Source organism: Myotis daubentonii, chromosome 16 (assembly GCF_963259705.1).
Source record: "Myotis daubentonii chromosome 16, mMyoDau2.1, whole genome shotgun sequence".
In the NCBI taxonomy this organism is placed as follows: Eukaryota; Metazoa; Chordata; class Mammalia; order Chiroptera; family Vespertilionidae; genus Myotis; species Myotis daubentonii.
This window is the reverse complement of record NC_081855.1, coordinates 57,675,406-57,700,879: the sequence shown is the minus strand read 5'-3', so window position 1 is coordinate 57,700,879 and position 25,474 is coordinate 57,675,406. Positions and strand designations below refer to the sequence as shown.

General features: G+C 59.7%; 1 protein-coding gene across 2 annotated transcripts; it reads right to left on the bottom strand.

The window, feature by feature from the left end:
* Nucleotides 1-9,944: 9,944 nt before the first annotated feature.
* METRNL (meteorin like, glial cell differentiation regulator) lies at nucleotides 9,945-25,179 on the bottom strand. 2 transcript variants are annotated; one of them, XM_059671633.1, is made up of 4 exons: nucleotides 24,818-25,178; nucleotides 19,268-19,653; nucleotides 11,559-11,618; nucleotides 9,945-10,443 (listed from the first exon to the last, which is right to left on the bottom strand). In XM_059671633.1, the coding sequence occupies exons 1-4, from the start codon at nucleotides 24,988-24,990 to the stop codon at nucleotides 10,130-10,132; spliced, it is 933 nt and encodes a 310-aa protein (XP_059527616.1). In that variant the 5' UTR covers nucleotides 24,991-25,178; the 3' UTR covers nucleotides 9,945-10,129. The 2 variants fall into 2 exon arrangements, with proteins under 2 accessions (XP_059527616.1, XP_059527618.1); XM_059671635.1 differs by lacking the exon at nucleotides 11,559-11,618 and having other exon boundaries at nucleotides 24,818-25,179.
* Between the last annotated feature and the right edge of the window lie 295 nt (nucleotides 25,180-25,474).

Here is a 25,474-nt window from a genome sequence, read left to right as displayed (position 1 = left end):
ACACACCCGCTCATGCCCGCACACACACGTGCACGCACACATGACGCTGGAGCCAGAGTGTAGCCTCTCACAGGGGTGGGGGGAGGACCCCCGGGGAGGGTCCACCCAGGTTCCTCCTGGTGCCTTTGACTCTGGCGGCCTTCAGGGATGTTGGGCCCTGGGGGAGGGTCCACCCCAGCAAACACCACCCCCAGGTGTAGACACTCTGGGCCTCATCCCGAAACCATGGCTGACATCAGGACCACCTGCGTTAACTAATGACGCCTGCCTGACTCCGACCGATCAGTGGAGACCACCACCCTGAGGAGACCCCCTGGGGAGAGCTGGGGAGTATTCTGCCAGGACCCCCCCACCCCCTGAGACCTGCAGATACAAGCCCTCAGGACGGAGACCCTTACTCAGCTCTCCAGGGGCAAGCCCCCGCCTCTCCTCCCTCTTTCACCCTCAAGGCGTGTTTCTCCCTCCCTCCTTTTCCTGAGCTCCAAGGGCCCTGCTACTACCCCTGAACTTCCCAAGGAAACTTTCCCGTAGAGTTTAAGTTTCTCAGCTCTGAATTCTTCCGTTCCAAATCCAAGGGCCGAGGTTGCTGAACTGAGGTCCGGCCTCCCTTGCCGGTAGCTCTGGGTGCTTTTCCGCCGCCAGCATTTTGTTTTGAACAGAAGATTAGACGGCGTTTGCACACCCTGGTTCATGACAGCCTTACAACCACCCAAACGTGGACGCAGCCCACACGCCCATGGACGGACGAAGGGATAAACAGGTGTGGCCCAGTATACACCACGGAATACTGCTCAGCCTTAGAAAGGAAAGGCACTCTGTCTCTCTCCCCTTCTCCCTTCCTCTCTCAAATCAATAAAAATATATTTTTTTTAAAAAGGAGGGCAACTCTGAGAGGTCACGACATGGATGACACTCAAGGACGTTATGCTGAGTGAAAGAACCAGACACAAAACGACAAATATTATATGATTATGTCCATGTGAGGGCCTGGAGTAGACGAAACCATAGAGACAGGCCAGGAAGGTGGTTGCGGGGGCTGGGGGCCAGAGCATGTGGGGGGGACAGACTTCCGTTGGGGACGATGAGAAGTTCTGGAGATGCTGACGATGGCTGCACAGCAGGGTGAATGCACCTGCCCCTGAGCCGAGCACCTGGGCACGGTCAGGTGTCCGGTTTACGTCACGTGTTTCACCACAATGCAGACGTTATCATATGCTTGTGCAAGTGCACATGCACATACATGCATGAACACACACGGAACACGGCTTAAGCAATTTTGAAAGAAATTCACCAAATCTGGGCAGTGAGTTCACGCCACTTTCCATGCTGGATGCTGGGCTGGGCGTTCCAAGTTTTCTAAAAGGAGCAGGCGGCCCTTTCCCGATGGAGCAGAAGTTAGAAAACCCACATCCTCCCCCCCTGCCACTGGGCGGGCTCTGCTGGCCTCGCTCACACAATGGGGTCATTCAGCCCCTCTGCCCATGGCTGCACACGCAGGCGCTGGTCCCGCCCCCACAGGCCAGCGGGACTGAGCGCAGCCCTGCACCCGCCACCTCCGCCTCCTGGGCTGCCATGGCCTCCACGTCCACTCACCCCTCACCCGGCCCACCCGGCCCTCCTCGGGGCCCACACCTAGTCCCCTGCAGTGGACGCCTGCCAGCGGCTCCCACCTCCTGAGGGGCGAGACACTTTCCCAGTCAGGCACTTCACTGTCGCCTCAGGTCTCAGTAACATAAACACAACTGGTGGCATCCACTGGGCTTGCTGCGCGTATCCCCCAAACGCATAATTATCTCTCTACAAGGCACATTCTTGGTGCGCGGCCATGCCTCAGTGCCAGGACCCCGGGCCGTCTTCCTGCATTCCTGGGCTGTGACACCACCACGCCGAGGCCTGTGCTCGGCCAGATGTGTGCGGAGCTGCCGTGGCCCCGGCCCAGCTCGGGGCAGGCCCGACAGACACTGCAGGCGGACAAGGCCACAGGGCACGGGGACTGCCCAGTGCACCACCGGCCGGTCGTGTGGAGGTCCCAGAGCCCGGCTGACACTTCCTGCCTGCAGCAGGGCCCGGCCCTGAGAGGGTCATCGGCCCTCAGCCCTGGGGTGACGGCCCTCCTTCCTGTTCTGCAAGAAGAGGCCCCACGAGATCTGAATAGATCTGAACCCGAGGGCGGCCAGCAGGATTGGGGGCGTGAGTGGCCCCCCAAGGGCTCTGTAAGGTGAGGCCAGAGGGTAAAACCATGCTCCTCAGTCTGCACATCAGGGACCTCGGGGACCAGCTGGGAAGGGGTAACGTGACCCACAAGCACATGGGGGCTGCCAGCCAGGACAGCCCCACCCCGAGGGATGGACATCACCCAGGAGCCCCTGGAACGGCCTGTTCCTGGGCCTGGTGGGCCGAGGCCACCTTCCTCTGAGAAGCCCAGGCGTCTGGGAGAGGGGAGGCCTCATCCGAAACTCATTGCGAGGGCCGTAAAATGATTTTTTTAAGTATATTTTTATTGATTTCAGAGGGGAAGGGAGAGAGAGACAGAAGCATCAAGAGCACATGCCCGCGTAGGATGATTATTAAAGGATCGCGCAGGAGCCGTCACACCCATTAGGAGTGTACCTGTTCTGAATGCTGGATGAGAGCCTGAGCTAGGCCCTCGGCTGTGTGGCTGTGGGTGAGTGGCTCACCCTCTCTGCGCTGTAGCCTTTTCACTTATAAAATGAGGATGACGACAGAGCACATCTCACTGGGCGGTTGTGCCGCCAACAAAATGCAGGTCCCTGGTGCATGCTGAGTACCGGGCACTTCAGTCCTCGTGGTGGAAATCTCTGTGCACAAACGAAGGTCGAGGGGTCTGTTCCGTCCATTGGGGGAGGCGGGCTGCAGCCCTCTGACCCACTGCTTCCTGAGGTGTGGAGCCAGGCCAGCATCCCCCCCCCACCCCACTCCCACGCAGCCTCCTTCCAAACACCAGCTTGGTCACTGGTCCCCGATGAGGCGAGCGAGGGCCCCTCATCAGTGTCCACGGGTGCAGCCAGGGGCCTTCAAACACGGTCAGGGTTGATCTCGACGACGTGACCACCGATTGCTCGTTTTTCTTTCTTTATATTTTCCACTTTTCTGGCCTTTCTGGCTTCACTTTCACAGCACGTTTCCCATGTTTGTTTAAGACTAGAAAGCCCTGTTACTAAAATCCCTGTCCCTTCTCCTCAGCAAATCCTTCTCTGCTCTGGTCACCAGCCCAGAACCCCCCACCCCAGCTCAGAGCACCCCCTGCTCTGTGCGAGTGGCCATGGGCCTGCCCTCCAACCTGCCGCCGGCTCTCCCTGGCCCACCTCGCCCTCCGTCGGGGCTTCCCCTGCACAGCTGAGCCCACCTGTAGCATTCCTCATTCTCCACGGGGCTCCCTGGAGGGACAACAGGTGACGGCAAAGGAAGGAAACCAGGGCTGGTGAGAACTGTCATCCCACACCCCCCGTTGGCCTCCCCTCCTCCATGACTTGCATGTCCTGCATCACCAGTCGTTGGGACCTCAGTCTCCTACCCAGGCACCAGGAAGAGCCCCCAGGCAGGGCTGGAGGTTGGAGGGCAGGGCATCGGAGGAGCTCCTCTGCGTCCCTACAGACCCTCCCACCAGCCCAGGTGCCCCCTTGAGGGGAGATGGAGACAGGGGACCCCAGTCCCAGCAGGGGCGTCTTCCGCCTCCCCCATCTGTGTGAACTGCCGTGAAGGTGGGGTGGGGAGTGAGGGGGCTCCAGCCCAGGCCCATGAAGCTGCGCTGACTCCACAGACGGAGCTGGAGAAGGCGGAGGATGTGGCCACCAAGCACCCCCGCCCCCCAGCTCCCCATCTAAGGATTCGTCTTTCAGCTGTTCGAGCTCCAGCCCATGTTCCCAGGACATCCATCTCCTCATGCAAACCGTCACCCATGCTCCTGCCCTTGCAGCGGCCAGGTCCCCCACAAGGGCCGTGGGCCTGTGCCTGGTCCCCAAAGTGGCTCATGCTGGGCCTCGAAGACATCCCTCAGGTGAGGGACACGCAGCCCCGCCTCCCTGCTGACCAGAGGGCCTGGCATCTGGAGGATCATCCCTCTCTTCTGCCCCCACCCCCCTGGCTGGGCTCGCTCCCAGCGATCTGCAGCCATCACAGATAGAGGCCCCTGAGGGAAGAGGGCAGCTGTCAGGGTCGAGCTCCCCGGGACAAGGAGGAGGACAGCGGGTCAGCCCCCGGCTCTTCCGGACCCTCCCCGATGGCCTGGCATGTCCGCGTCAGACAGGAAGCGCATCCAGAGCTGGACCTGCTCTGACATCTCATGGCAGCACACGCATGATCCCATTGGGAAACACCACAAACCCAGCCCAGCCTATTCTATGTGGGTGGAGGCAGAAACGGCTTCAAGGGAGCCAGGCCCTGGGTGGAAGTGCTCCCACCTGGGGCCCACTCCCCTCCCGTGTGGAGCTGCATCAGCTCACAGCCCTGAGATGCTAATGGCTCACACATGTGCAGCCGCCTGCCTCCCGCCTCTTCCCTTTGATTTGGTATCAAATGCTGGTGTAGGTGGGAGTGTGCTGGCCAGGGCGGGAGCTGGGGAGGGACAGCAATCCCCTCCCACACCCATGGGGGTGGGGGCAGAGGCCCCGTGGTTTTCCAGAAGCCTTTGTGTGGGCACAGAGGGGTGGGGAGGCCGTGGGAACCTCTCCTGTTTCTCTTTTCCTTTTTTTCTTTTCAATATATTTTTATCGATTTCAGAGAGAGAACCATCAATAATGAGAGGGAATCATTGATCAGCTGCTTCCTACACACCCCACACTAGGGATCCAGCCCGCAACTCAGGCATGTGCCCTGACCAGGAATCAAACCACAACCTACTGGTTCATAGGTTGACGCCCAACCACTAAGCCCCCTGGCCAGGCCTCTCCTAGTTTTCTTTTGCAAAGGCTGCCCACTGAGCGCCCTTGGTTCTTAGGGGCCTCAGAGCCTTGCAGGGAGGCAGCTGGAGGTTGGGCAGGTCTGGGGCCAGAACTTGTGGAGCCTGGACCAGGCTCTGGACTTGGTCCCCAGTCCACAAGAAACTCCCTGCCAGGCTGTAGGCACCACACACGCCTGCACCCCTCCAGAGCCAGGCGCTGGCAGCCAGGACACGTGGGCATGGGAAGGAGGGATACTGTCTTCAGGATGGGGATTGCGTCAGCCCCCAGGGAGCCACAGCTGTTAGCCCTGCAGGGCCTCCGCCAGCATGCACTCCCCTCGGCCCCTGGACCCACTGCCCGCATGGTGCAGCTGTGACGAAAAGCCCGGAGCCATCTGCCTTGGCCTTTGCAGTCATGCCAGGGCCGGTCTCCCTCAAGGGTGGTTCTGCTTTGTGCTGCTGCCCTGATCTGTCCCATACACCCCAGGCCCCTGCCCGTGGCCCATGGCCTTCATCTCGGGCCCCAGTGAGGGGCTGCAGCCAGCATCCTCCAAGCGAATCCTTCACATTGCCAAGAGTGACAGAGAAGCTCAGGAGGGGCCGCCCATGAGAAAAAGGGTCCAGGGCACTGGGGAGAGGGGGAACCACAGGTGGGTCCAGTTGGGGGGTCGCTGAAATGTGTGGGCACCATCTGGATGGGTGAACACCGGAGGAGGGCCCCGCGCTATCTGGATGGAGAGGTTGACTCAGGACAGGTGAGACCAGGTGTGGGCAGGAGCATCCCAGCAGCTCCAGAAGCCACACCTGAGACCCTGCGGCCTGCAGTGAGCTCACAGGGAGCAGGTTACAAGGCAGCATTAGTCAGCAAATAGGAGGGGAAAATACCCCAGGGATGGAGGGGCACAAAGAGGGGCAGAGACAGGGAGAGACAGGGCGAGGTGGGGAAAGAGCTCGATTCTTTACAAATCACTGAGGAAAAGTACACCTGCCCTGTAGTCCCCACCTGTACGGACGGAGTCATGTTCCCAACGTTGAGCTTCTGGTAAGTTATGAGCTTGTTTCTAAAAATGTAGACACATAACAGCATTTACACACGTTAGGGGAATTCGCCAGCACCCAGTGCCATCAGGGGACCTGCCGCGCCTCCTCAGCCCCAGGTGAGCGGGTGCACTGGCGTGTTCGTCTCCCATAAACTCACTGTGCTGAAAGCAGCAGTTTATAATGCAAAGATGTGAGGTCTGGAGTCTGAGCCACACGGGCCTGAAATCAAGGTGCCCAGGGCCTGGGCCCTCTGGAGGCTCCAGACCTCAAATCTGCTTCTTGCCTTTTCTTTTCTTCTCTTTTTAGTGCATTATGACACCTTATTAATTTATTAAAGGTTGCTTCTTGCCTTTTCAACTCCCGGAGGCCAGACCCTTGCTGGCCTGTGACTCCATCCCTTCCCTTCCTCCACCTGCACAGCAGTCTCCTGGCCACCTCAGTCCCCACCCCCACCCCCTCTCCCTCCTGCTTCCTTTCTCAGGCCTGTGGATCCAGGCCACCAGTGACACATGCACAGGGGCCAGGATGAAAACATCTCTGAGGCCACTCGCCGTAGACACAGGACAGTATCCGATGACAGAAATGGGCCCCCTGCGTGGATACGTGGCACACTGGGCAGGAATCACAGAAGCTCAGCTGTCAATAGGAGACCCTGTTCCCCGGTCATGGGGCTGACTCAGTGCTGACAGGAGGCAGGAGTCCAGAGAGAACCCTGCTGACTTTGTAAGTGGCCGGGTGCTGGGTCCCTTTCCTTACCCCTCCCCCGTCTCCCCAGCCTCCAAGTCACATCTGCTCCTCCCAGAAACCAGCCCAGAGCTCAGACCACAGGGCTCACATTGCACCTCACCTCACCTCACCTCTCACCCACCCACGCCCCCCTCACACCAAGGTGAGTCACATCTGGGGGGCCAGCCTCCCCAAGGGTCCCAGTGCTGGAGCTGGCACAGCCCCAGAGAGCCTGACTCAAGGCCCCAATCTCCCCCAGCAAAGAAAGCAGGGTGCCCCAGGCTGAAAGGACACCCGTTGGGGGGGGGGGGCAGCCTGGCCTGAGCATCCAGTGGGGCCCTTGCCTGGGGGCCAGCTTGCTACCAGAAGCCAGGACAGGAACACCCACCTGAGGTCTTGAGGTTCCTCTGGGTCCCAGTTGGCTACACAGGTGGGTGCAGACCCTAGCCAGACCCCACGTGAGCACATACACCCACAGCTGTGGCCCACAGGAAACAAGACCCAGGGTTTGAGGAGATGCTCCCAGCTGGAGGCCACAGGGTTAGCCTGACTCTTCAGGTATCAGGCCAGGGTGAGGGGGGTCGGGAGGAGAGATGGGTGCCCCTGAGCATCAGGGTTCAGCGTCCCAAGTCCTTGGGGCATCCAGACCCCAACAGAAGTCAAGGCCAGGGTCCCTCCCCACATTTCCATGGGGAGGCGGGGCAGAAGAGTGGACAGGAAGAGCGCGCCCAGGATTCACTTCTCCCAGCACAGGAGGGAGGTCACAGGCTGCAGGGAGCTCAGAAAGTGTGTTTCCTGATTGTGATGTCACCGGACAGGCCCAAACCAGGGTTCTTCCCACCGGCATGTGTTAGAAGAGGGTCCCAGTGACACTGAGTCAGGAAAACAAGGACATCCCTTAGAACTTGCCAGGGAGAGGGTTTGGAGGAGTGTGTCTGGGGCCTGCAGTGGGTGGGGAAATGCAGAGGTGAAATCAGCGAAGTCTCATTTCTGGAAATGAAGGAGGAGGAAGCAGGGAAACCGGTGCTGGGAGGCCTGGGCTTGTGCTTCCAGCAGGAGGTAGAGGAGGGAGGGGCAGTGGGGGCCGTTGGACAGGACAGGTGGGATCTGGAGCACATGGTGAGGGGGCTCCCACATGACTCCCCCTCAACCTCTTTATGGAGCCACAGAAGGGTCTACTCCAAAGTGACCGGACCTTTATCCACAAGGCAGAGCATGGATCAGAGGACCCTATGGAGACCTCCAGGGCCTCACCTGGTCCCTCAGGGCTGCACAGCGTGGGGGCTTCCCCCAGGACCAACGCGGAAAGCTGGCATACATAGTGGTCTCAGATGCCCACATGAGGCTCTGGGCAGCAAGAGGGCACCGGCATAGGGGCTCTGTGCTCTTTCAGAAATGGGGACCTTCCAGGCCTGCCCCATGCCCAGCAGCCCTGACGGCGCGGGGATATTGTGCTGGGCACCAAGCTCAGAGGCTATGGAGGGCGAGGCTCCTGTGTCCAGGCTGCCGTCAGCAGGGCTGGACCTCACCGACCCCCTTGCAGACCATCTCCCACGGAGAGAATGCTGCTGGGCACCTGACGTCGCTCACAGGTCAGGCCCATGGGTCCCATCCTCCCTGCACTGATGTCAGGAGGAACGCCACCCCCGAAACCGAAACCCGACATTCTGGTTCTGCAGCCTCGGCTGCCCTGCAGGCCTCCTGTCAGAGTCAGTGGGGCTGAGCCAGCACAGACAATCCAGCACAGCTCAGGAGCAGGTCAGCTGTCCCCGCTGCTGCTGTCACACATCCTCCGGTCAAAACCCGCCAGCTATTGGCTACAGGGGGACCTGTTCCTGTCACCAACCAGCAGCTTCAGGCCAGTGCCCTGCTTCCTGTGGTGCAGGTGCTAAGCACCTGCTTCTTGTTGTGACCTGTAGGAGCTCACAGACCTGTGCCAGCACACACCTGGGCCAGGGCACCTGTCAGGACACGCCTGCGCCAGGGCCCACCTGTCTGTATACATGTGAGCTGGTGCATACCCATGTTGGCTCACAGACCTGTGCCAGCACACATCCAGGCCAGGGCTCACCTGTCAGGACACACCTGCGCCAGGGCCCACCTGTCTGTATACATGTGAGCTGGTGCACACCCATGTTGGCTCACAGACCTGTGCCAGCACACATCCAGGCCAGGGCCCACCTGTCTGTATACATGTGAGCCGGTGCACATGTGTCAGCTCACACCTGTGTCAGAGCACACCTGGCCTGGCACACTGCATCTGCCTATGGCCACACAGTGCCTGTCTTCAGTGCAGCCAGCATGGTGCTCACTGACCACTGTGGGCCTCTCCTGGGTTGTCTTTTGGTCTCACAGCTGCTGAGACATCACCTGATTCATAGCTGAGGACGTTGGCCCAGGCCTGATTATTTGACTCCAGTGACCCTGTACTGGGGTACACAGTGTCCCCCAAAATTCACATCTATCCAGAAACTGTGAATGTAAACTTATTTGGAAATGGGTTTTTACAGATGTAATTACACTGAGGTGACTGGGCCCCCATCTAGTGACCGGTGTCCTAAGAGAAGGTCAACGTAGACACAGGACACGGAGGGGAGAAGACCCGTGACAACAGAGGGGAGGTTGGGACAGCACTGCACAGGACTGTCCGGGAGACACAGGTAGGCTCCGTCCCTAGAGCCTGGAGGGAGCGCCAGCTGCCCTGGCCTCAGAGAATGTGGGGTTGAAGCCCCTGTTGTGGTCGCTTGTTATGGCAGCTACAGGACACTCTCATCCTTGAGGATACGGGGTCACTGATCCCAGCCCTGTCCAGCCCCTGGGTGTCCAGAGGCTTGCTGTGGGCTGGGGCATTTGGGGGAAGTTGGGGTCAAAGAGCAGGATCTGGGTTAACAAGGAGGAGGAGGGGGCATCTGGCTGAGACCAGCACATCCCTGGAGTGTAGGGGGGGAGCCCTGTCAGTACCCAGCTCAGCACCCGGGCACCAGCCTGGCCACGGCCGTGCCATCACCATCAGGTGGGGGCACTGGTTCCCTGGAGGGAGGCCGCTGCAGCCCCAGATGAGCTGGGCTGGCAAACCATGTTCTTCAAAAAGCAAAAACCAAATGAAAACAATGACAAGGATTTGGCTCCACAGGTCTCCGTGGTAAGACACACTGTGAACACAGGCAAGCTTTGCACAAGCCTGGGGCTGGGGCTCGCCTGGGCCACGGCCCCCCAACACCAGCCAAAGGCAATGAAGTCCGGTGTCTCTGAAAAACCACTTGCAACGGCGCACAAAGGCACGCGAGTGTTTCCTACGGGCATTTCTTTTTTTAAAAAAAATATAATAACTTAGTTTGCATTTTACAGCATTTCCAACCAATCGGTTGGGGTCTCCTTGGCCGGAACCTCGTGCATCGGACTCCACACGTGGTCGCCAGGCGTCCACCCCAGTAATTCGGTCACCCCGCAGCCACCCCACTGTCACTCCACAGCCATCTCACAGGGGTTCAGCCCCCGCGCCTCTGCGTCCTGGTACATCCGCTGGAAGTCCTCTAGGCGTGGGGCGCAGCCGAGCCGGGCCTCCCCGAAGTGCATGTGTCCCGTGAAGAGGAACTCGCCACGCCCAGGCCGGACGCCGCAGGCCAGCAGCGTGGAGATGCGGCCCCGCCAGCCGCCCCCGGGCGCCGCACGGAACACCCTGCTCTTCTGCCGGTAGATGCGGCTCACACGCAGGTGGATGGCCGACTCCTGCCGCTCAGGGGCGTGGGTGACGTCCTGGATGGCTCCTCGGACCACTGCGGAGGGGAGGACACGGGTCAGGGAGATGGGCGGGGCCAGGCCAGTGAGGGGGGCAAGGATGCCCATTGAGCAAACAGCGCGCTGCCATTCAGTGTGAGCAGGCCCTGGGATGGAAGCCGGTCCTGACCTCTGCATCCCAGAAATTCTCCTTAAAGAGACAACTCCTGCCCTTGCCGGTTTGGCTCAGTGGATAGAGCGTTGGCCCGTGGACCAAGGGGTCCCGGGTTCGATTCTGGTCAAGGACACATGCCCGGGTTGAAGACTCCTCCCCACCCAGGCCCTGGTTGGGGCACATGCAGGAGGCAACTAATCGATGTGTTTCTCTCACACTGATGTTTCTCTCTGTCTTTCCCTCTCTCTTCCACTCTCTCTAAAAATCAATGGAAAATATCCTCGGGTGAGGATTTTAAAAAAGGAGAGGACAGCTCCTGGGCGTGAGGCTGCCTGGGGTGGACCCCGCACTCGGCTCTGTCAGAGGGAGGAGGCCCAGCCACTCACGTGGGAGAACACGGAAGAAATAAGCCACTTGGTGCGTCAGATGCTCCAGTCGGGACAAGAACAGTAACGAGAGCTAACACACAAGATCTGCATCAAGACTGGAGATGGGTGACGCTCAGGGGCGGAGGGTGAGGGAGGACAGGGCAGAGAGAGGGCTCGTTACAAAGGGTCCGCCCTTGTGGGCCCAGCAAGAAGCCTGCAGTTCCACAGGAACCTGCCCTCGGGCTCGGGGCTCAGGGCACCTCGTGTGCCAGCCGCCATCCTCTGCCAGAGCTGAGTCCCTGACCTCGGCCATGGATCCTACCAGGACCTGGAGCTCCCACTGTGGCCCCTGCAGGGGGCCTGGTGGAGGGTGAGGCTTCCAGAGCGATGACGTCACATGCAAAGTGGGACACTGCCCCCTGATCACCTGAAATGACAGGAATTCCCAGCCCGCTCCCTGCCCTGCGCTAGGTCCCTTCCCTGGGGCTGGAGTCACGGGGGTGCAGCCCTGTGACCCACAGATGAGGGGCACCAAGCCCAGCCTCCTCCCTGCAGAGGTCGGTGCCAGCGCTGGAAGGTTCTCTGGGACCAGGTGGGGCGCCCTCCCCGGGGCGGGAACCAGGGCACTCACCGAAGTCACTGGTGCAGACTGCCAGGAGCACCTCGGTGTCACTGCAGGGCCGGCAGGGAGCTGCAGGGGAGGGCAGGGAGGGGGAGCATCAGGCAGGGCAGGGACGGGCATGGAGACACACCTGCCCCACGGTGGGGCCCCGCCGCACCCCAAAGGGGCTCTGATTTCTGGCAGCGCCTCTACGACCCCAGGCGCCAGAATCGCACCGTGGTCTCAGCGTGCGGGCAGGGGGCTGACTGCAGGGACCCCAGGCCCACCGCCCAGTGCAGGACAGGCCTGTCCCCACTCAGTGGTCAGAGCAGCTGTGCCCACGAGCAGCTACTGGGCTCGGTGAAATCCTTCCATGCCCAACACCAATGCAGACCAGCCTGCACTGAGCAAAGCCTGTCCTTCCGCTGGCCCGAGCCAGCGCTACCATCACTCCGCTCCGCAGCCACACCCTGAAACGCCAGGGCCGACCACTCACACGCTGCCTGCTCCCCAGCACCCCCCTCCTGCCTCCGTTCCACAGGGGGTGGAGCCTGCCTGGGAGGCCGCAGCCTACTAGGTGTACCGGTTAACAACGCGGATGTTTTTCAATAGATGGAGTTACACATATGTTGATATATATGCGATTTGATAGTATGCTATTTTGTTTTATTGACATGTTCAAAACTTCATATGTCAAATTTTCTGAAGGTGTTAACATCATAGATATTTTAACGCTTAAAAATGTCGAATTTCGTGCCAAAAAAAAAAAAAAGAGCATTTGCGGGAAGTTTTAATTCATTATTTTGAAGAAAAGTGCTGCTGAAAGTGATCGTATACTTTGGGAAGCTTAGGGTGAACATCCTCCATCTCAAGACACTTGTGATCGCTGGTTTAAACGCTTTAAAAGTGATTTCGATGTGAAAGACAAAGAACGTCCAGGTCAACCAAAAAAGTTTGAAGACCAACAATGACAAGCATTATTGGATGAAGATGCGTGTCAAACTCAAAAACAACTCGCAGAAAGATTAAACGTTGCTCAGCAAACAATTTCCGATCGTTTACAATCAATGGGAAAGATTTTAAAGGAAGGAAAATGGGTGCCACATCAATTGAACAAAAGACAAATGGAAAACCGAAAAGTCATCAATAAAATGTTGCTTCAGTGGTACAAAAGGAAGTCCTTTTTGCATCGAATTGTGACTGGCGATGAAAAGTGAATTTATTTTGAGAATCCCAAACGCACAAAATCATGGGTTGATCCAGGTCAACCGTCAACATCGACTGCAAGGCCACATCGCTTTGGAAAGAAGACAATGCTCTGCGTTCGGTGGGATCAGGAAGGTGTGGTGTATTATGAGCTTCTAAAAGCAGGTGAAACCATTAATACTGATCGCTACCGACAACAAATAATCAATATGAACCACGCTTTGATCGTAAAACGACCAGAATGGGCCAGAAGACGCACCATCACATACTTCAAAACCAGTACGAAGAAGTGGAAATTTGGGTCTCTGAATGGTCTGCCTCAAAACAAGAAAAGTTCTATTGGGACGGTCTCCACAAATTACCTGAAAGATGGGGGAAATGTGTAGCTAGCGATGGACATTACTTTGAATAAAACACTTTCAATGTTTCTCTTGAAATTATCGTGTTTTCTTTGGATCACAAAATCTGCATTATTAACCGGTTAATAGTTAACCCATATTATTAACCAGTTAATAGTTAATCTGCACTACTAGCCAGTTAATAATTAATCCAAATATTAACGGGTTAATAGTTAATTCAAATTATTAACCGGTTAATAGTTAATCTGCATTATTAGCCGTAATAATGTGGATTTTGTAATCAAAGAAAACATGATAATTTCAAGAGAAACATCGAAAGTGCTTTATTCAAAGCAGCGTCCATCGCTAGCTACACATTTCCCCCATTTTCAGGTAATTTGCGGAGACCGTCCCAATAGAACTTTTCTTGTTTTGAGGCAGACCATTCAGAGACCCAATTTTCCACTTCTTCATACGTTTTGAAGTGCTGCTCAGAAAGTGCATGTGCCGTCGATAGAACAAGTGGTCATCTGAAGGAGCAATACAACAACATAGCATACATATCAAATCGCATATCTATCAACATGTGTGTAACTCCATCTATCGAAAAAATCCGCATGATTAACCGGTACACCTAGTAAAGGTGTCCTGAGCGAACCCTCCTAACTCCCCTTCCTCAGACCCCTCCTGTCCTTGGTCCCCAGTGACCCCTCTAAACACCTCCAAATGCCTTTCAGAGCAGCCCAATCACAGAATCCCTAGTTCCCTGAAACTCCTACCTGGGTGGGGCTGGCTTCCCCCAGCCAGACAGGCCTTACGAAAAGCCCTGCTCCCCCAGCCCTCCCCCTCCTCTCAGGTGGGCACAAGGTCTCAGAAAGGTGTGGGGTTGGGGGTGGGGGAGGCGGAAACCTAGGGCTCTGGTGACTCCCTCTACTCGGTGGGTCTGGGAAAATAACAATTTATTAAATGACTGCCACATTGCTCCTTTCAAGGCCTCTCCCTCACCCAGTTTGAGTTTCTGAGTTTTTGCACCAATTCTCCTGACTCCATAGAAACTTGAGGCCCCCCCACGGCCCTTTCCTGTTCTAAAGGCCCCAGAACGCCCCTGGCCTTGGCACTCACTGGGCCTGGACGACCTAATCCTGTCTGGGTGCCTGGTTGGCTGCCCTTGCAGCCTCAGAACAGGGCTGAGCAGGGGCTGCCCGGCCCCCTCCAGGAGCAGCAGTGACTCGGGGACCTGGGGGGACCAGGCAGGGCACAGACGAGCAGCAGCACAGAGGCCTCCGGGGCCGGGATGTGCGTGGCCATGGGGCCCGGCACACAGTGTCTCTGGGGTGCCTGGGTGGACGTGAGCGTCCAGAGAGCTGGTGCCGCCGTCCCGCCTCCGGGCAGTGTGGGTGCAGCGTCCCAGTGCAGCTCAGCGAGGCCTGACTCACCCCCCTCACCGCCCGGCTCCTGTGAAGTTATCAGGAGCCGCAGAGCAAGAACAGCCTGTTGAATGGGATGGAAGCCGAGTCCACCCAGCCTCCAGGCAGGAACCTCCCCGCCCAGCTCCAAACCCCAAGCCTCTGCCTGCCTGCAGCCTCGGCCTGCAGGAGTGGACCCCAGCCTCAAGGCCTATCTTAAAAAAGGGGTGGTGAGCCCTGGCAGGTGGCTCAGTTGGTTGGAGTGCCACCCCATACAGCAAAAGGTTGCGGTTTGATCCGGGTGGTGGGGGCACATACAGGAGGCAACCAATCGGTATTTCTCTCTGGCATCCATCTCTCTCTCTCTCTCTCTCTCTCTCTCTCTCTCTCTCTCTCTCTCCATCTCTTTCTAAAGTGAATAAAAACATATCTTCAGGTGAGGATTTTAAAAAAAGAGGGCGGCCAGCTGGGGACCCTTCCTCCCTCTCGCCCACTGTGGACCTGCTGCCCATGGAGCCGCACGGTGGGCATGACGACGAAGGAGCACATAGCACAGCCGGCTCTGAGGGCCAGTGTACCCCTGGTTTTATTCTGGCCTGTGAGCAAGAGGCGGGGAGCAGCGGGGACTTCCCATCCTGGCTGGCATACCCAGTGCCCATGGGATCAGAGGACCCGGCCTGGGGTCCCTCTGCTAGTGGGGGCCGGCCTCGGCAGCTCTCTCCAGACGGCAGGTTCCCCTCAGCCACCAGGTGTGCGATGGGTGCAGCGCAGGTGGGTGGGGGGTGAGGATCTGTGCAAGCCCTCCACAGCACGTCCCAGGATCCGAGCCAGCTGAGCTAGGCCGGGGCACCACCCAGAGGCAGGAGTCGAGGGGGCCCAGGCTACACGCTGTGATCAGACCCAGGCCTGGGCTTGTGACCCAGCCTGGAGCTGTGCCCTCTACAAGGATCACAGGCCCTGGGAGCTCGGCTGCGGGCTGAGGACAGAGGTGGACACTAGCCTCCCTGGCTCACTCCCAGCCCCACTGCAGAAGGTGTGGGGACCCGGAGGCCCTGGGGGAAGGCAGTCAGCAGCCCTGAGAAGCCCCAATGAGCCGATACCATCGACGGCTGAGCTAATAAAGCGTCACCCTGGAGACTTCCCTCCTACAACTCTGAGCTTCACAAAGCAGAGGTCACCTTTGTGGAAACCCAGCCTGTGAACGCCAAGAGAAGCAATCTGGAAACAATTATTAATCGGAGTCGGGCTCATAAAGGCTGTGGAATGCACTGGTCTCAGGCACATCCAATCTCCTTTCCTTACGGGGAGCCGGGGAGGGGTGGCCAGCGGGCTGGTTGGAATGCTGGCCCGTGTCTCATGGAGAGGGGAGGGCTGGGGTGTGGACGTCCCAGGAAGGTTACTCTGGAATGTACATAAAATGAACTGAACGAGGGAGAAAATAACAGGTCAGGGCCATGCAGGGGCCCAGGTAAGAACACGGGGACTCAGATGAGGATGCAGTCACCTAGGTGAAGGTGAGGACACACACAGGGACCCAGGTGAGGACACAGGGACCCAGGTGAGGATGCAGGCGCAGGAGGGAGGGAGTGGGCGGGTGCCTTCTGTCAGAAACTTGCCGCCCTGAAGGGCTTGCGGATGGTCAGATGGAGCCAGGTCCCGACTGCCCGCGTAAGGACAACCAGGTGGACAAACACAATTTCCAGAGAGAAAACCGTCGTGAGGGCCCCCCGCGGGTCAGCTGGGGACAGGCGGGCCGTCGATGCTGAGCTGTAACAGGGAGTGAGGAGAAAGGAGACACCAGAATGCGGTGAACGCAGCTGGATCCTGGTCCGTATTCACGGAGACCAAGCAGGCGCTGAGCTGCCGGCAAAGGCTCTGGAGCCGCCTGCAACCATCAACCTCCTCCACCTCTGAGGTCGCACAACCCCAGGCCCCAGAAGACCCCGCCAGGGTCCCAGCTGGCCGCCAGCACCTCCTCCTGTCCTGCTCCCTCCTGACCTCTTCCTCGCCAGGAAGGCCACACCCTTCCACCCCAAATGGGCAAGGCGAAAAATTACACAATAATTACAGAGGCCAGAGAAGCCGCCAAGGCAGGAAATAAACGATCCTTGCAAAAATACAAAGTTTTCTCCTTTCCTGTTTCCCGGCAACACTGAGGTTTCTCCACACTCCTTCTGAACTTTGCTACTCACCCCCACGGCCATCAGGGCCACCCCCAAACTCCGAGGTGCCAGAGAGGGCCCCTCAGCAGGGGGCTGTGCACCCCTGGGACCACCCTGGGGCTCATCTGCCCCCAGCTCATCAAACAGAGCGGGTTTTAAAGGGGACAGGAGATGAGGCCCATCAGGCCTGTGGGACCCCATCACCTCTGGTGCCCCCTGAGCCTGTGATGGAGCGATTTCCATGTGTCACAGCCAGCACGAGGGCCGTGGGCTTCTGCCCACCCTCCAGCCGTGGGTCTGAAATTCCGCTGTCTCCCCCTTGTCTGCTCCCGGAGGTGGGGATGCTGTAGGTGGACGTCCCAGGAGCCCAGAGCGTGGATGTGTCCAAGTGGTGAGCCCGCTACTCGGCCCCTCAGCAGTAAAAAAACAGACTGGAATCCGGGGCCCCCCTGGGCTGCCCCACACGAACCGGGGACACAAGGTCTGTCTTGGTTCCCCAGTGCCTGACGCAGTGACCCTCCTCCCTCCCTGGCTGGTCACCCCCACACACCACCAGCCCACTGGGTGATGGCGAGTCCTGGAGTGCCTGTTTCCTTGAGTGTTGGAACACCGGGGAGGACAGTCCCCTCAGCAGCCAGGCCAGGTTCCACCCCGAGACCCCAACCGATGTTCCAGGCATGGCCCAGAGCTGCATCTGGCTGCTCCCTGCCTTTCACGTCCTGCCAGATGGGTTCACTGCCATGGAAGGGGCGTCCATGTTACTCAGGTGCCCTGGCGAGGCCCACAGGGGTGGTGAGGGTTGGGGGGTGCACAGGGAGCCTGGGGCAGCCAAATCCCACTCCCCCTGGGCTGGGTCCCCTCCCACTTCCCGCCGTCTGCACCTGTCCAGGGGCTGCCTGCCTCTCCTTTCTTGGCTAGTGGTTCATCGAGGAAGCTGACTACGCAACCCCAGTGGCCAGGGGGCCAACACGTGCTGTAAACCCTCCCAGCCAACCAGTCAGAGGTGCGGTGGGCAACAGCTCACACCTCCTGCCAGGACTCAGCCGGGAGCCTCTCCCTCGGAAGTCAGCACAACTGTCACTCGCGCGGCTCGTCAGCGGGAGAAGCCGGGCGCCCACTCCCAGGTACATCCATGGTCTCCGGGGTCACCAAGGCCTTGGGTAGCCAGGGCCAGAGCAGGACGGAGCCGGCAGCCATGCTCTCTTCCGAGAGCCCGCCTGGCCCAGGGACGTCCCGGCCGCCAGATGGCCAGTGCCGACATTCCACATTTCACACCCATTCCTCCAGCATTAAAGGCTTAGGGGCTGTGCCCCAATGAAAGATGAAAGGCGAACACCCCGGGCAGAAGAGATGCCCCGATCCCCCAGCTCCCAGAGCCCTGGGTGCCTCGGAGTCTCCGTTCCATGCCTGACCCTCGCTGCCACTTGGGGCCACGTCACTCTCCATTGGGGGGCGTCCTCTCACTGTGGGGCGTTAACAGTGCATGGGCCTGGCCCCCACCTGACCATCAGCCCAGCTGGCCACCAAGAAACAGCTCCCAGGACAACACACACACACACGCATACATGTACACACACAGGCACACACGTGCACACACCCGAAAGGCATCTTGCTCCTGGAATTGACGCAGATATCTGGCAGCCCCACCCTAAACATCACCCAACACATTGGGACACTGTCGTCCTCTGTGCCTCAGAGGGAGAGGGGGGCCTGGCCCCCAGGGTGGGACCTGCCCTGTATGAGCATCTCAGGGTCTTGGGCTCCTCCTCCATCTCCATCCACGAAACTTTCCAAGGACAACCCTGCCTCCACCCAGCACCTGGCAGAGCTGTCTGCTTTCCTCCGGAGAAAAGGGGATGGAAATCTAAAGCCAGCTCACCACCTTCCCACGTGAACACACACACCCTTGGCCACCGAGAGGCCCCTCCAGACCCGCCCTGGCTCCCAGACCCTCCCAGCCCCTTCAAAAGGGCCAGCAGCAGGGGCTCCTGCCTGCCGGGTGCCCACTGCAGCCCCACTATGGCACGTTACTGGAATCTCCAGAGACACACCCCCACAAAATTCCTCCAGACCCTGGGACTGGCCCAGGGTTCAGGAAGTCACTGCTTTCCACCTGGGATGTGGACCAGCCTCAATTGCCACCCCAGACCTGACGTTCCAGGGGCTGCACCCAAGGCCAGAAACACTCGACCAGCTTGTGTCAGAGGAAATGCTGCGGCCGTTGTTTGAATGGTAACAGCACCCACTTCCAACGAGTCACAACGCGTCCGTGGAAGAAGAGCACATGACGGGTGAGGGCCCATCACAGCCCTGACCTGCGGCCCTTCTTGGGATGCTGGTTACCCTCCGCAAACACACCCCTGGGAGATGAAGGTCTTGCAGAGTCCAAACAAGAACTTTCCAGAACGCAGGCAGTGCACCTACATCCAACACCCACGACACTGCACAGGTACCCCCCAGGAGGGCCCGTCCGCTAGCACCACGACACCCCTGGCCCCCCCCAGGTCTGAGGCACACCCCGGGGAACTCCCACAGGGAGAAAGTCAGAGAAGTCTGGCCAATGAGAAGGAGCTGGGCTGAGGAGGGGGGCAGCCGGGAGCCCACCCACCAACCCCGGCATCACCCACCTGACAGAGCGTGCAGATCCGAGCCGGCGGGCCGGCTGCTCAGCTCGTACTGGAAGCCCGTGGCCCTCCGGCGGATGTCCTGCTGGGGCGTCGCCTCCACGAACAGGCTGCCCTGCTGGACGCCGAAGCAGCGCACCTGGCCAGGACCATGGTGCCCGTCCCGGAACAGCAGTTTCAGCGCTCCAGTTTTCTCCAAATAAATATTGGCCCCAGAGGAGTCCCCAAGGGGCTTGATGCACAGAGTCAGGGGGCGGGAGGGCGAGACAACGTTGGGTCGCAGGTTGACGCTGAGAGCGCCTGTCGGGTACATCCACTCCACGGCGCCCGCCGAGCAGCGCAGGTACACCTGCTCCACCTCCTTCCTGTGGGCCTCGTGGGTCAGCCCGCTGTGGAGAGGGGACAGTGTCAGCCTGGGCACCACCCGCTCACCTGCACCACCTCCCACTCCAGCACTGGCTGCTCCAGGCGAGGGGCAGCCAGCGCCCTCAGGCCCTCCCCACAAAGGACACTCCGTACTGCTGGCCTGCTGGGCTGCAGCTGCAGGGCCCCAGTGCAGGTGAGAACCAGGGGAAGGATGGATCTTCCAAAACACAATCAAGGGAACACCAGGAGGCCCTAGCTGGCTCGACTCAGTGGACAGAGCGTTGGCGTGTGGACTAAAGGGTCAGGGCACATGCCCAGGTGGAGGGCTTGATCCCCTGGGGGGTGGGGGGAACGGGCGTGCAGGAGGCCAATCCATGATTCTATCTGATCATTGATGTTTCTCTCTCTCTCTCCTTTCCTCTCTGAAATCAATAAAAAAATATTTTTAAAAAAGGAAACACCAGGACAACTCTGGCACCAGCCCAAGTTCCCACTGAGCATGAAGGACAGGAGGCGACAGGCGGTACCCAGGACACACGTACATAAGTCACTCACTCCAGGGAGCAGCTTATGAATCAGTGACGAATGTTAGCCGTTTGGGGGTCACTGGCAGGCATACTTTTTATATTTTCCTTATGGTGATGATTTGACTGCTTTTTCATTCATTTGAAAACCTGAAGACCCTCCATTGATCATCATACTTTAAAAAATAAACTCAAATGGCATCAAAGATGTGAAAAGAAGGTAAGGTCCTCCCCAGGGGACAGACTTGGGAGGAAAAGTGTGGAGAAGCCAAAGGTAGCAGACACCTCGTCTTCCCAAGGGGAATTTCCAGAGAACCACGTTCAATTCCCTCCTGAGGAATCTGAGTAGAAAAGAATGAAGCTGCTGTGCTCTCCCCGAGACGGTAAAGTCATTACATTACGTTTCAAGAAACTGAAACCATCAACGTTACCGTTTCTCTCCCCTCCTCCAAACTCGAATGTCAGTGTCAGCTTGTGCGCACACCTACGTCACAACCACCAAGCAGCCTGGAACTCCACCAGTGACTTGGCTAAGTGTTCTATTCCATGAAATTGGGTTCTGGTCAGCTCTCAGACAGGTTCACCCACATTCTTGGGATTTTTACGTGGCATAAACAAAGCTCCACTCAGAGCCCTGGCCCCAGTGCGTTACCAGAAACCCTTTCTGCCGAGCAGAAAACACAGAACATATGGTTTGCATTTACTGTGGTGACTCATGCTCCCGGCTCCCAAAACCCTCACTTTCCACAGGACGGGCCCGCGGCGCGCAGTCACTCTGCAGGCCACATCACAGGGAGGTGCCGGGGAGGTGACCCTCCTAACCCCACACGCCCGGGGTCAGGAGCCGCCAGCCCAGCCTCAGACGCCTACCAGGGCTGCACACACGGAACCGACTAACAAATTACAGTCACATAAAACGCACACAAGCCCATCTGACACACAGGTGGGGGTGGGCGTAATTATATGCTGTGTGAAAAATTAGACTAAATGGTAAGTGGTTGCCACGGATCATTATAATCAGCTCTGCTCTTACGCAGCCAAAACAAACTCTACTAGAGTGCCCCTCCTCTCCGGGCTTCGGCCGCAAGGGCAGTTGAACCCTTGCCCCGAGCCCAGGCGCCCATTCTCAGTCCTCTCTCCCACAAAAACCACTCTGCCTAAGGCTTTCCCTCTCTGTCAGTGGGGCACTGACACTCCCTCTGGGGGGCGAGGGAGTGAAGAACCCATACCAGAGGCTTTGGATCCCTCACTAAGGCACCTTAATCGGAACCGTGGAGGGGGAAGGAGCGAGGGCCACCCTCCACCCACACCTCAGGCAGGGGCAGGGAAACCCTCGTGGGGTGGCCCACGGGGAGGTGGACCTGAGTCTGGGGGCTGCCACCCCCAGCCTGCATATAGGACTGTGCACATCTTATGGGGTGCACCTGGCCCTGGTTATGCATAAGTCGCTCAACTAAAAGAGAACTAGGAGCAAAATGAAGGAGCACATACGAGAAACGAGCCCCACCCCCAGTTACTTCACCTGTAAACTAACGTCCTCACTGGCCCACAGCGGAGGGTCCGCGCCACCACAGGCTCTCTGGGCTCTGCCCAGCTCCCTGAAGCACCCAGAGCTCCAGGAATCCACTAGGCACTGCACACGGAGCTCACACCCACGTCAGCCCCTGTGGCATGCAAGACCCCATCTGGACAAACACCTCCACAGTCCACTGGTCTCTCAGCCCAGGACCTGCTGGCTCTTTTCTTTATTTTTTATTTCAGAGAGAAAGGGGGAGAGAGAAAGAGAAACATCAATGATGAGAGAGACTCATGGATTGGCTGCCTCCTGCACGCCCCACATTGGGGATGGAGCCCGAAACCTGGGCCTGTGTCCTGACCGGGAATCGCACCGTGACCTCCTGTTTCATAGGTTGACACCCAAACACTGAGCTGAGCCGGGCCGGCCCGCTGGCTCTTCGAATAAGGACAAGACTCCTGGCCTGTCTGGTTCCTAACAGGAAAGAGAGCCACACTGCCCGCCTCTAAGCTTCCAGCGCTGCAGCAAACCTGAAAAAACCTCTATTTATGCAAAAACACACGGTGCCTGAATGTTCCCTGATGATGGTTTGCTGCAATATTCACATGGCATGCAAGTGACATCTATCCAGCCCCCCGCCACCCCCCAAAAGCAACTGTTTTCTGATGTGATAAAGCTCTACTCAGCCTTAGGGAAGGAGAAGACTGGTTTCACCTTGGAGTACTTAAACCAAATTAATGCCTTTTGCCTAAAAAAAAAGAGAGAGAGAAAGAGCTGGTAAGTGTCACAGCCCCACACCTGGGGAGCACCTTTGTGGAAAAGACAGCAGGTTCCGAGTGGATGCGGGAATTTTCCGATGGGGTCAGTGGTGTGGTGGCAGCAGAGCCCACACCCCTCTCCCCGCAGTGGGGCGGGCGCAGACCCTGAGTCACCAGGAGGAAACTGATGGCCTCTTGTTTACAAAAAAAGAAAGAGTTTCAGGCCAAGCCCAAGGCAGGAGAGACAGACAGCCCAGGTGTGACGTAGGTTAGTGCTCTGCCCCGGGCAGTGGTCCACCTTTAGGACCAGGGCCCTGTCCTGTCCAAGAGCATGGGCGATGGACTTCAAAACCACCCACTTAGCTCAGTTGGTTAGAGTGTTGTCCAGACACACCAAGGCTGTGGGTTCAATCCCCGGTCGGGCACATAAGAATCAAGCAATGAGTGCGTCAATAATTAGACTAACAAATTCATGTTCCTCTCTCTCTCTCAAAATCAATTTAAACAAAAAACAAACCCACACCTACTTAACTGCTTGGAAACACCCAGAAACACATGTCAGCCTGTCAGCTGTGAGAGGCCCCTGTCTATCAGGGGTCAGAATCCACCTCATATGGGGAGGGGGGGGTGAAGGGGGGGAGGCTGTCTTTAAGGCCACAGGCAAACAGCACCCCGGCTCCCAGCAAGTAGCATATGATCACTGGGGGTGCAATCACAGCTCACCGGGGCTTATGGCGAGGAATGCCGCCTGGCAGGCTGCCCCCCACATCCCCCCAATGGCTCTGGGGCCTGGTGGGGGAGGGTGCATTAGCAATGAAGGAGGGAGAGGCTCAGGGAAGTGACCCAGCTTCTCCCGGTGATAAAAAGTGAAGGGACTCCTCTTCCCTCTGCAAACACCTCCAGGAGCAGGCTGGCCCCCGACCCTCCCCCCTCCCCCATCACAGCCACCTCAGGGCTCAGCCCTCCAGGTAGACAGTCCTCCCAGAACCTGGAGAGGGTGTTTGCTCCTCCTTCGGAAACTCAGGCTCACCAGGTGGGATGGGTTACTGCTTCGGATCTGTGGAAGCAGGAACCACAAAGCCTCCATTTGGGGGTGCCCTGATTCATTCCGCAGAGGCTAGAAACAGGGAGTTTAATTCCTAGCAGAGGCAGGGGCAGGGGCAGCCCCAGCGGAGCGGTAGGCGTCAGAGGGTCCCCACCAGCTCCCGGCGCCAGCGATCTCCAGGCCAACCCTCCTCAGAGCCGACCTGCCCACCACCGGGTCCAGGCCCGGCTCCTCTATCCCTGCTCCAATGTGAGGGGCGCGGGGGTCGGGGCAACCTCGGGGGCTCGGATCTCCGGTCTCGGAAGGGTCATTGCCGGGTCATCGCCAGCGTCCACGGAGAACCGGTCTGCAAGCGCCGCGATGACCAGCGGCTGCCTTGACGCAGAGCCCAGGGCGCGGGCACAGCCCCACCTTCTCGGAAAACCGTCTTCACCCAAAACCATCCCGTGACGTCCCCGCCCCCCGCCCCCAGGAGGCGTCTGAGCCGGGGCTGGCCTGGGGGCCCTGCGCCGGGAACCATGACACCGGGCCCAGGCGGCCCAGCCCGCGGCGTCTTCGGAGGAGACGCGCGTCCCCGGAGCAAACTCTCGAATCGGCAACTTCCGCGGCGCAGGACCGGCCTCGCCACCCGCGAGCTGCCAGCGCGGCCAGGGCGCCGGGGGCGGCGGTTTCTCCTCCGAGTGCCTGCGCGCCCGGCACCCGCCCGCGCGCACCGGCGGCCCGCACTCCTCGCTGCGGGTCACACGGCAGCTTTCTTACAAGAGCCCTCGGCCGCCGCCGCGGAGGGGAGCGAAGGGGGGTCGCCAGCCCGGCGCGCGCGCTGCCAAGGGCGGCCTGACCTTCACGGGGCGAGGGCGGGGGGCCTGGCCAGGTCCGCACTCGGACCCGCGCACAGGTCTCCGTCCGCACGGACGCGGTCAGCGCTGCGGGCACTGCCACAGCCCCGCTCGGTCCACTCGGGCCGCCGCCCCCTCACGCGGACCCGCCGTTCTTGCCGCTCGGCCCCGAGCGCAGGCGCGGCTCCTCCAGGCCGGGGGGCCGATCCCGCCCGCGGGCCGGCGGCCGAGGCTGTGGGGAACCCGAGTGGAGACCGGCGCGACCGGGCGCGGGGCGAGCAGGCTGCCGGCCCGGCCGGACCCGAGCGCAGCCAGGGCGCCTCCCGGGGCGTCCTCGGGACCCGGAGACCCGGGCGCCGCGGGCTCTTTTGTTCTACGGCCGGGGCAGAGGGCGGACAGCGTTCCGCCTGGAGAGGGGACCCCCGAGCCCCCGCACTCTCTGCCCGTGGGAAGGGGAGTGAGGAGAGGGACGCGGACCCACGAGCGGGGTCGCCCCGCGAGGACTCACCTCCCCTTCCAGCTGCACAGGTCACTCGAGTACTGCGCGCCCGCGCCGCCCAGGAGCACGGCGAGCAGCAGGGCCAGCGGCAGGGGCAGCGGCAGGGGCAGCGGTGGCGGGGACGGGGGCCCTGGCCACGGCCGCCCCGCGCGCCCCCCGGCCTCCCGCGCCGCGCCCCGCATGCTCTGGATCCCGCGCGCGCCCGCCCAGCAAACCCTCCACTCGCGCGGCCGGGCTCCGAGTGCGGGCGGGTCACGTCGTGCGCCTCCCGCGCCCCTGGCGTGGCCGCCCGCCCATCGCGGCCGCTGGAGCCTCTGGAACTGCGCAGACTGCGCCAACCGCCGCCGCCGGAGCTCTGAAGCCGGCGAGTCAGCAGCCGTAGTCCCGGCTCAGCTGGGGGGTGGTGCCCGCCCGGCCGCCCCGCCGCCCCGCCCCGCCCCGCCCCGCCCCGCCCCGCCGGCCGCCGGAACCCCGCCCCCGGCCGCTGGGAGCTGCGCGCCCGGAGTCCCGCACCTGGTCCCCGGGCGAATCCGGGATGCGGGATGCGGGATGCGGGATGCGGGGTGCGGGGTGCGGGATGCGGCGATGGCACCCACGTCGGAGGCACGTGATCCCGCGAGTGGGACAGGGTGGGCGCCACGGAGAGGGGAGGCGCGCGGGGTGGAA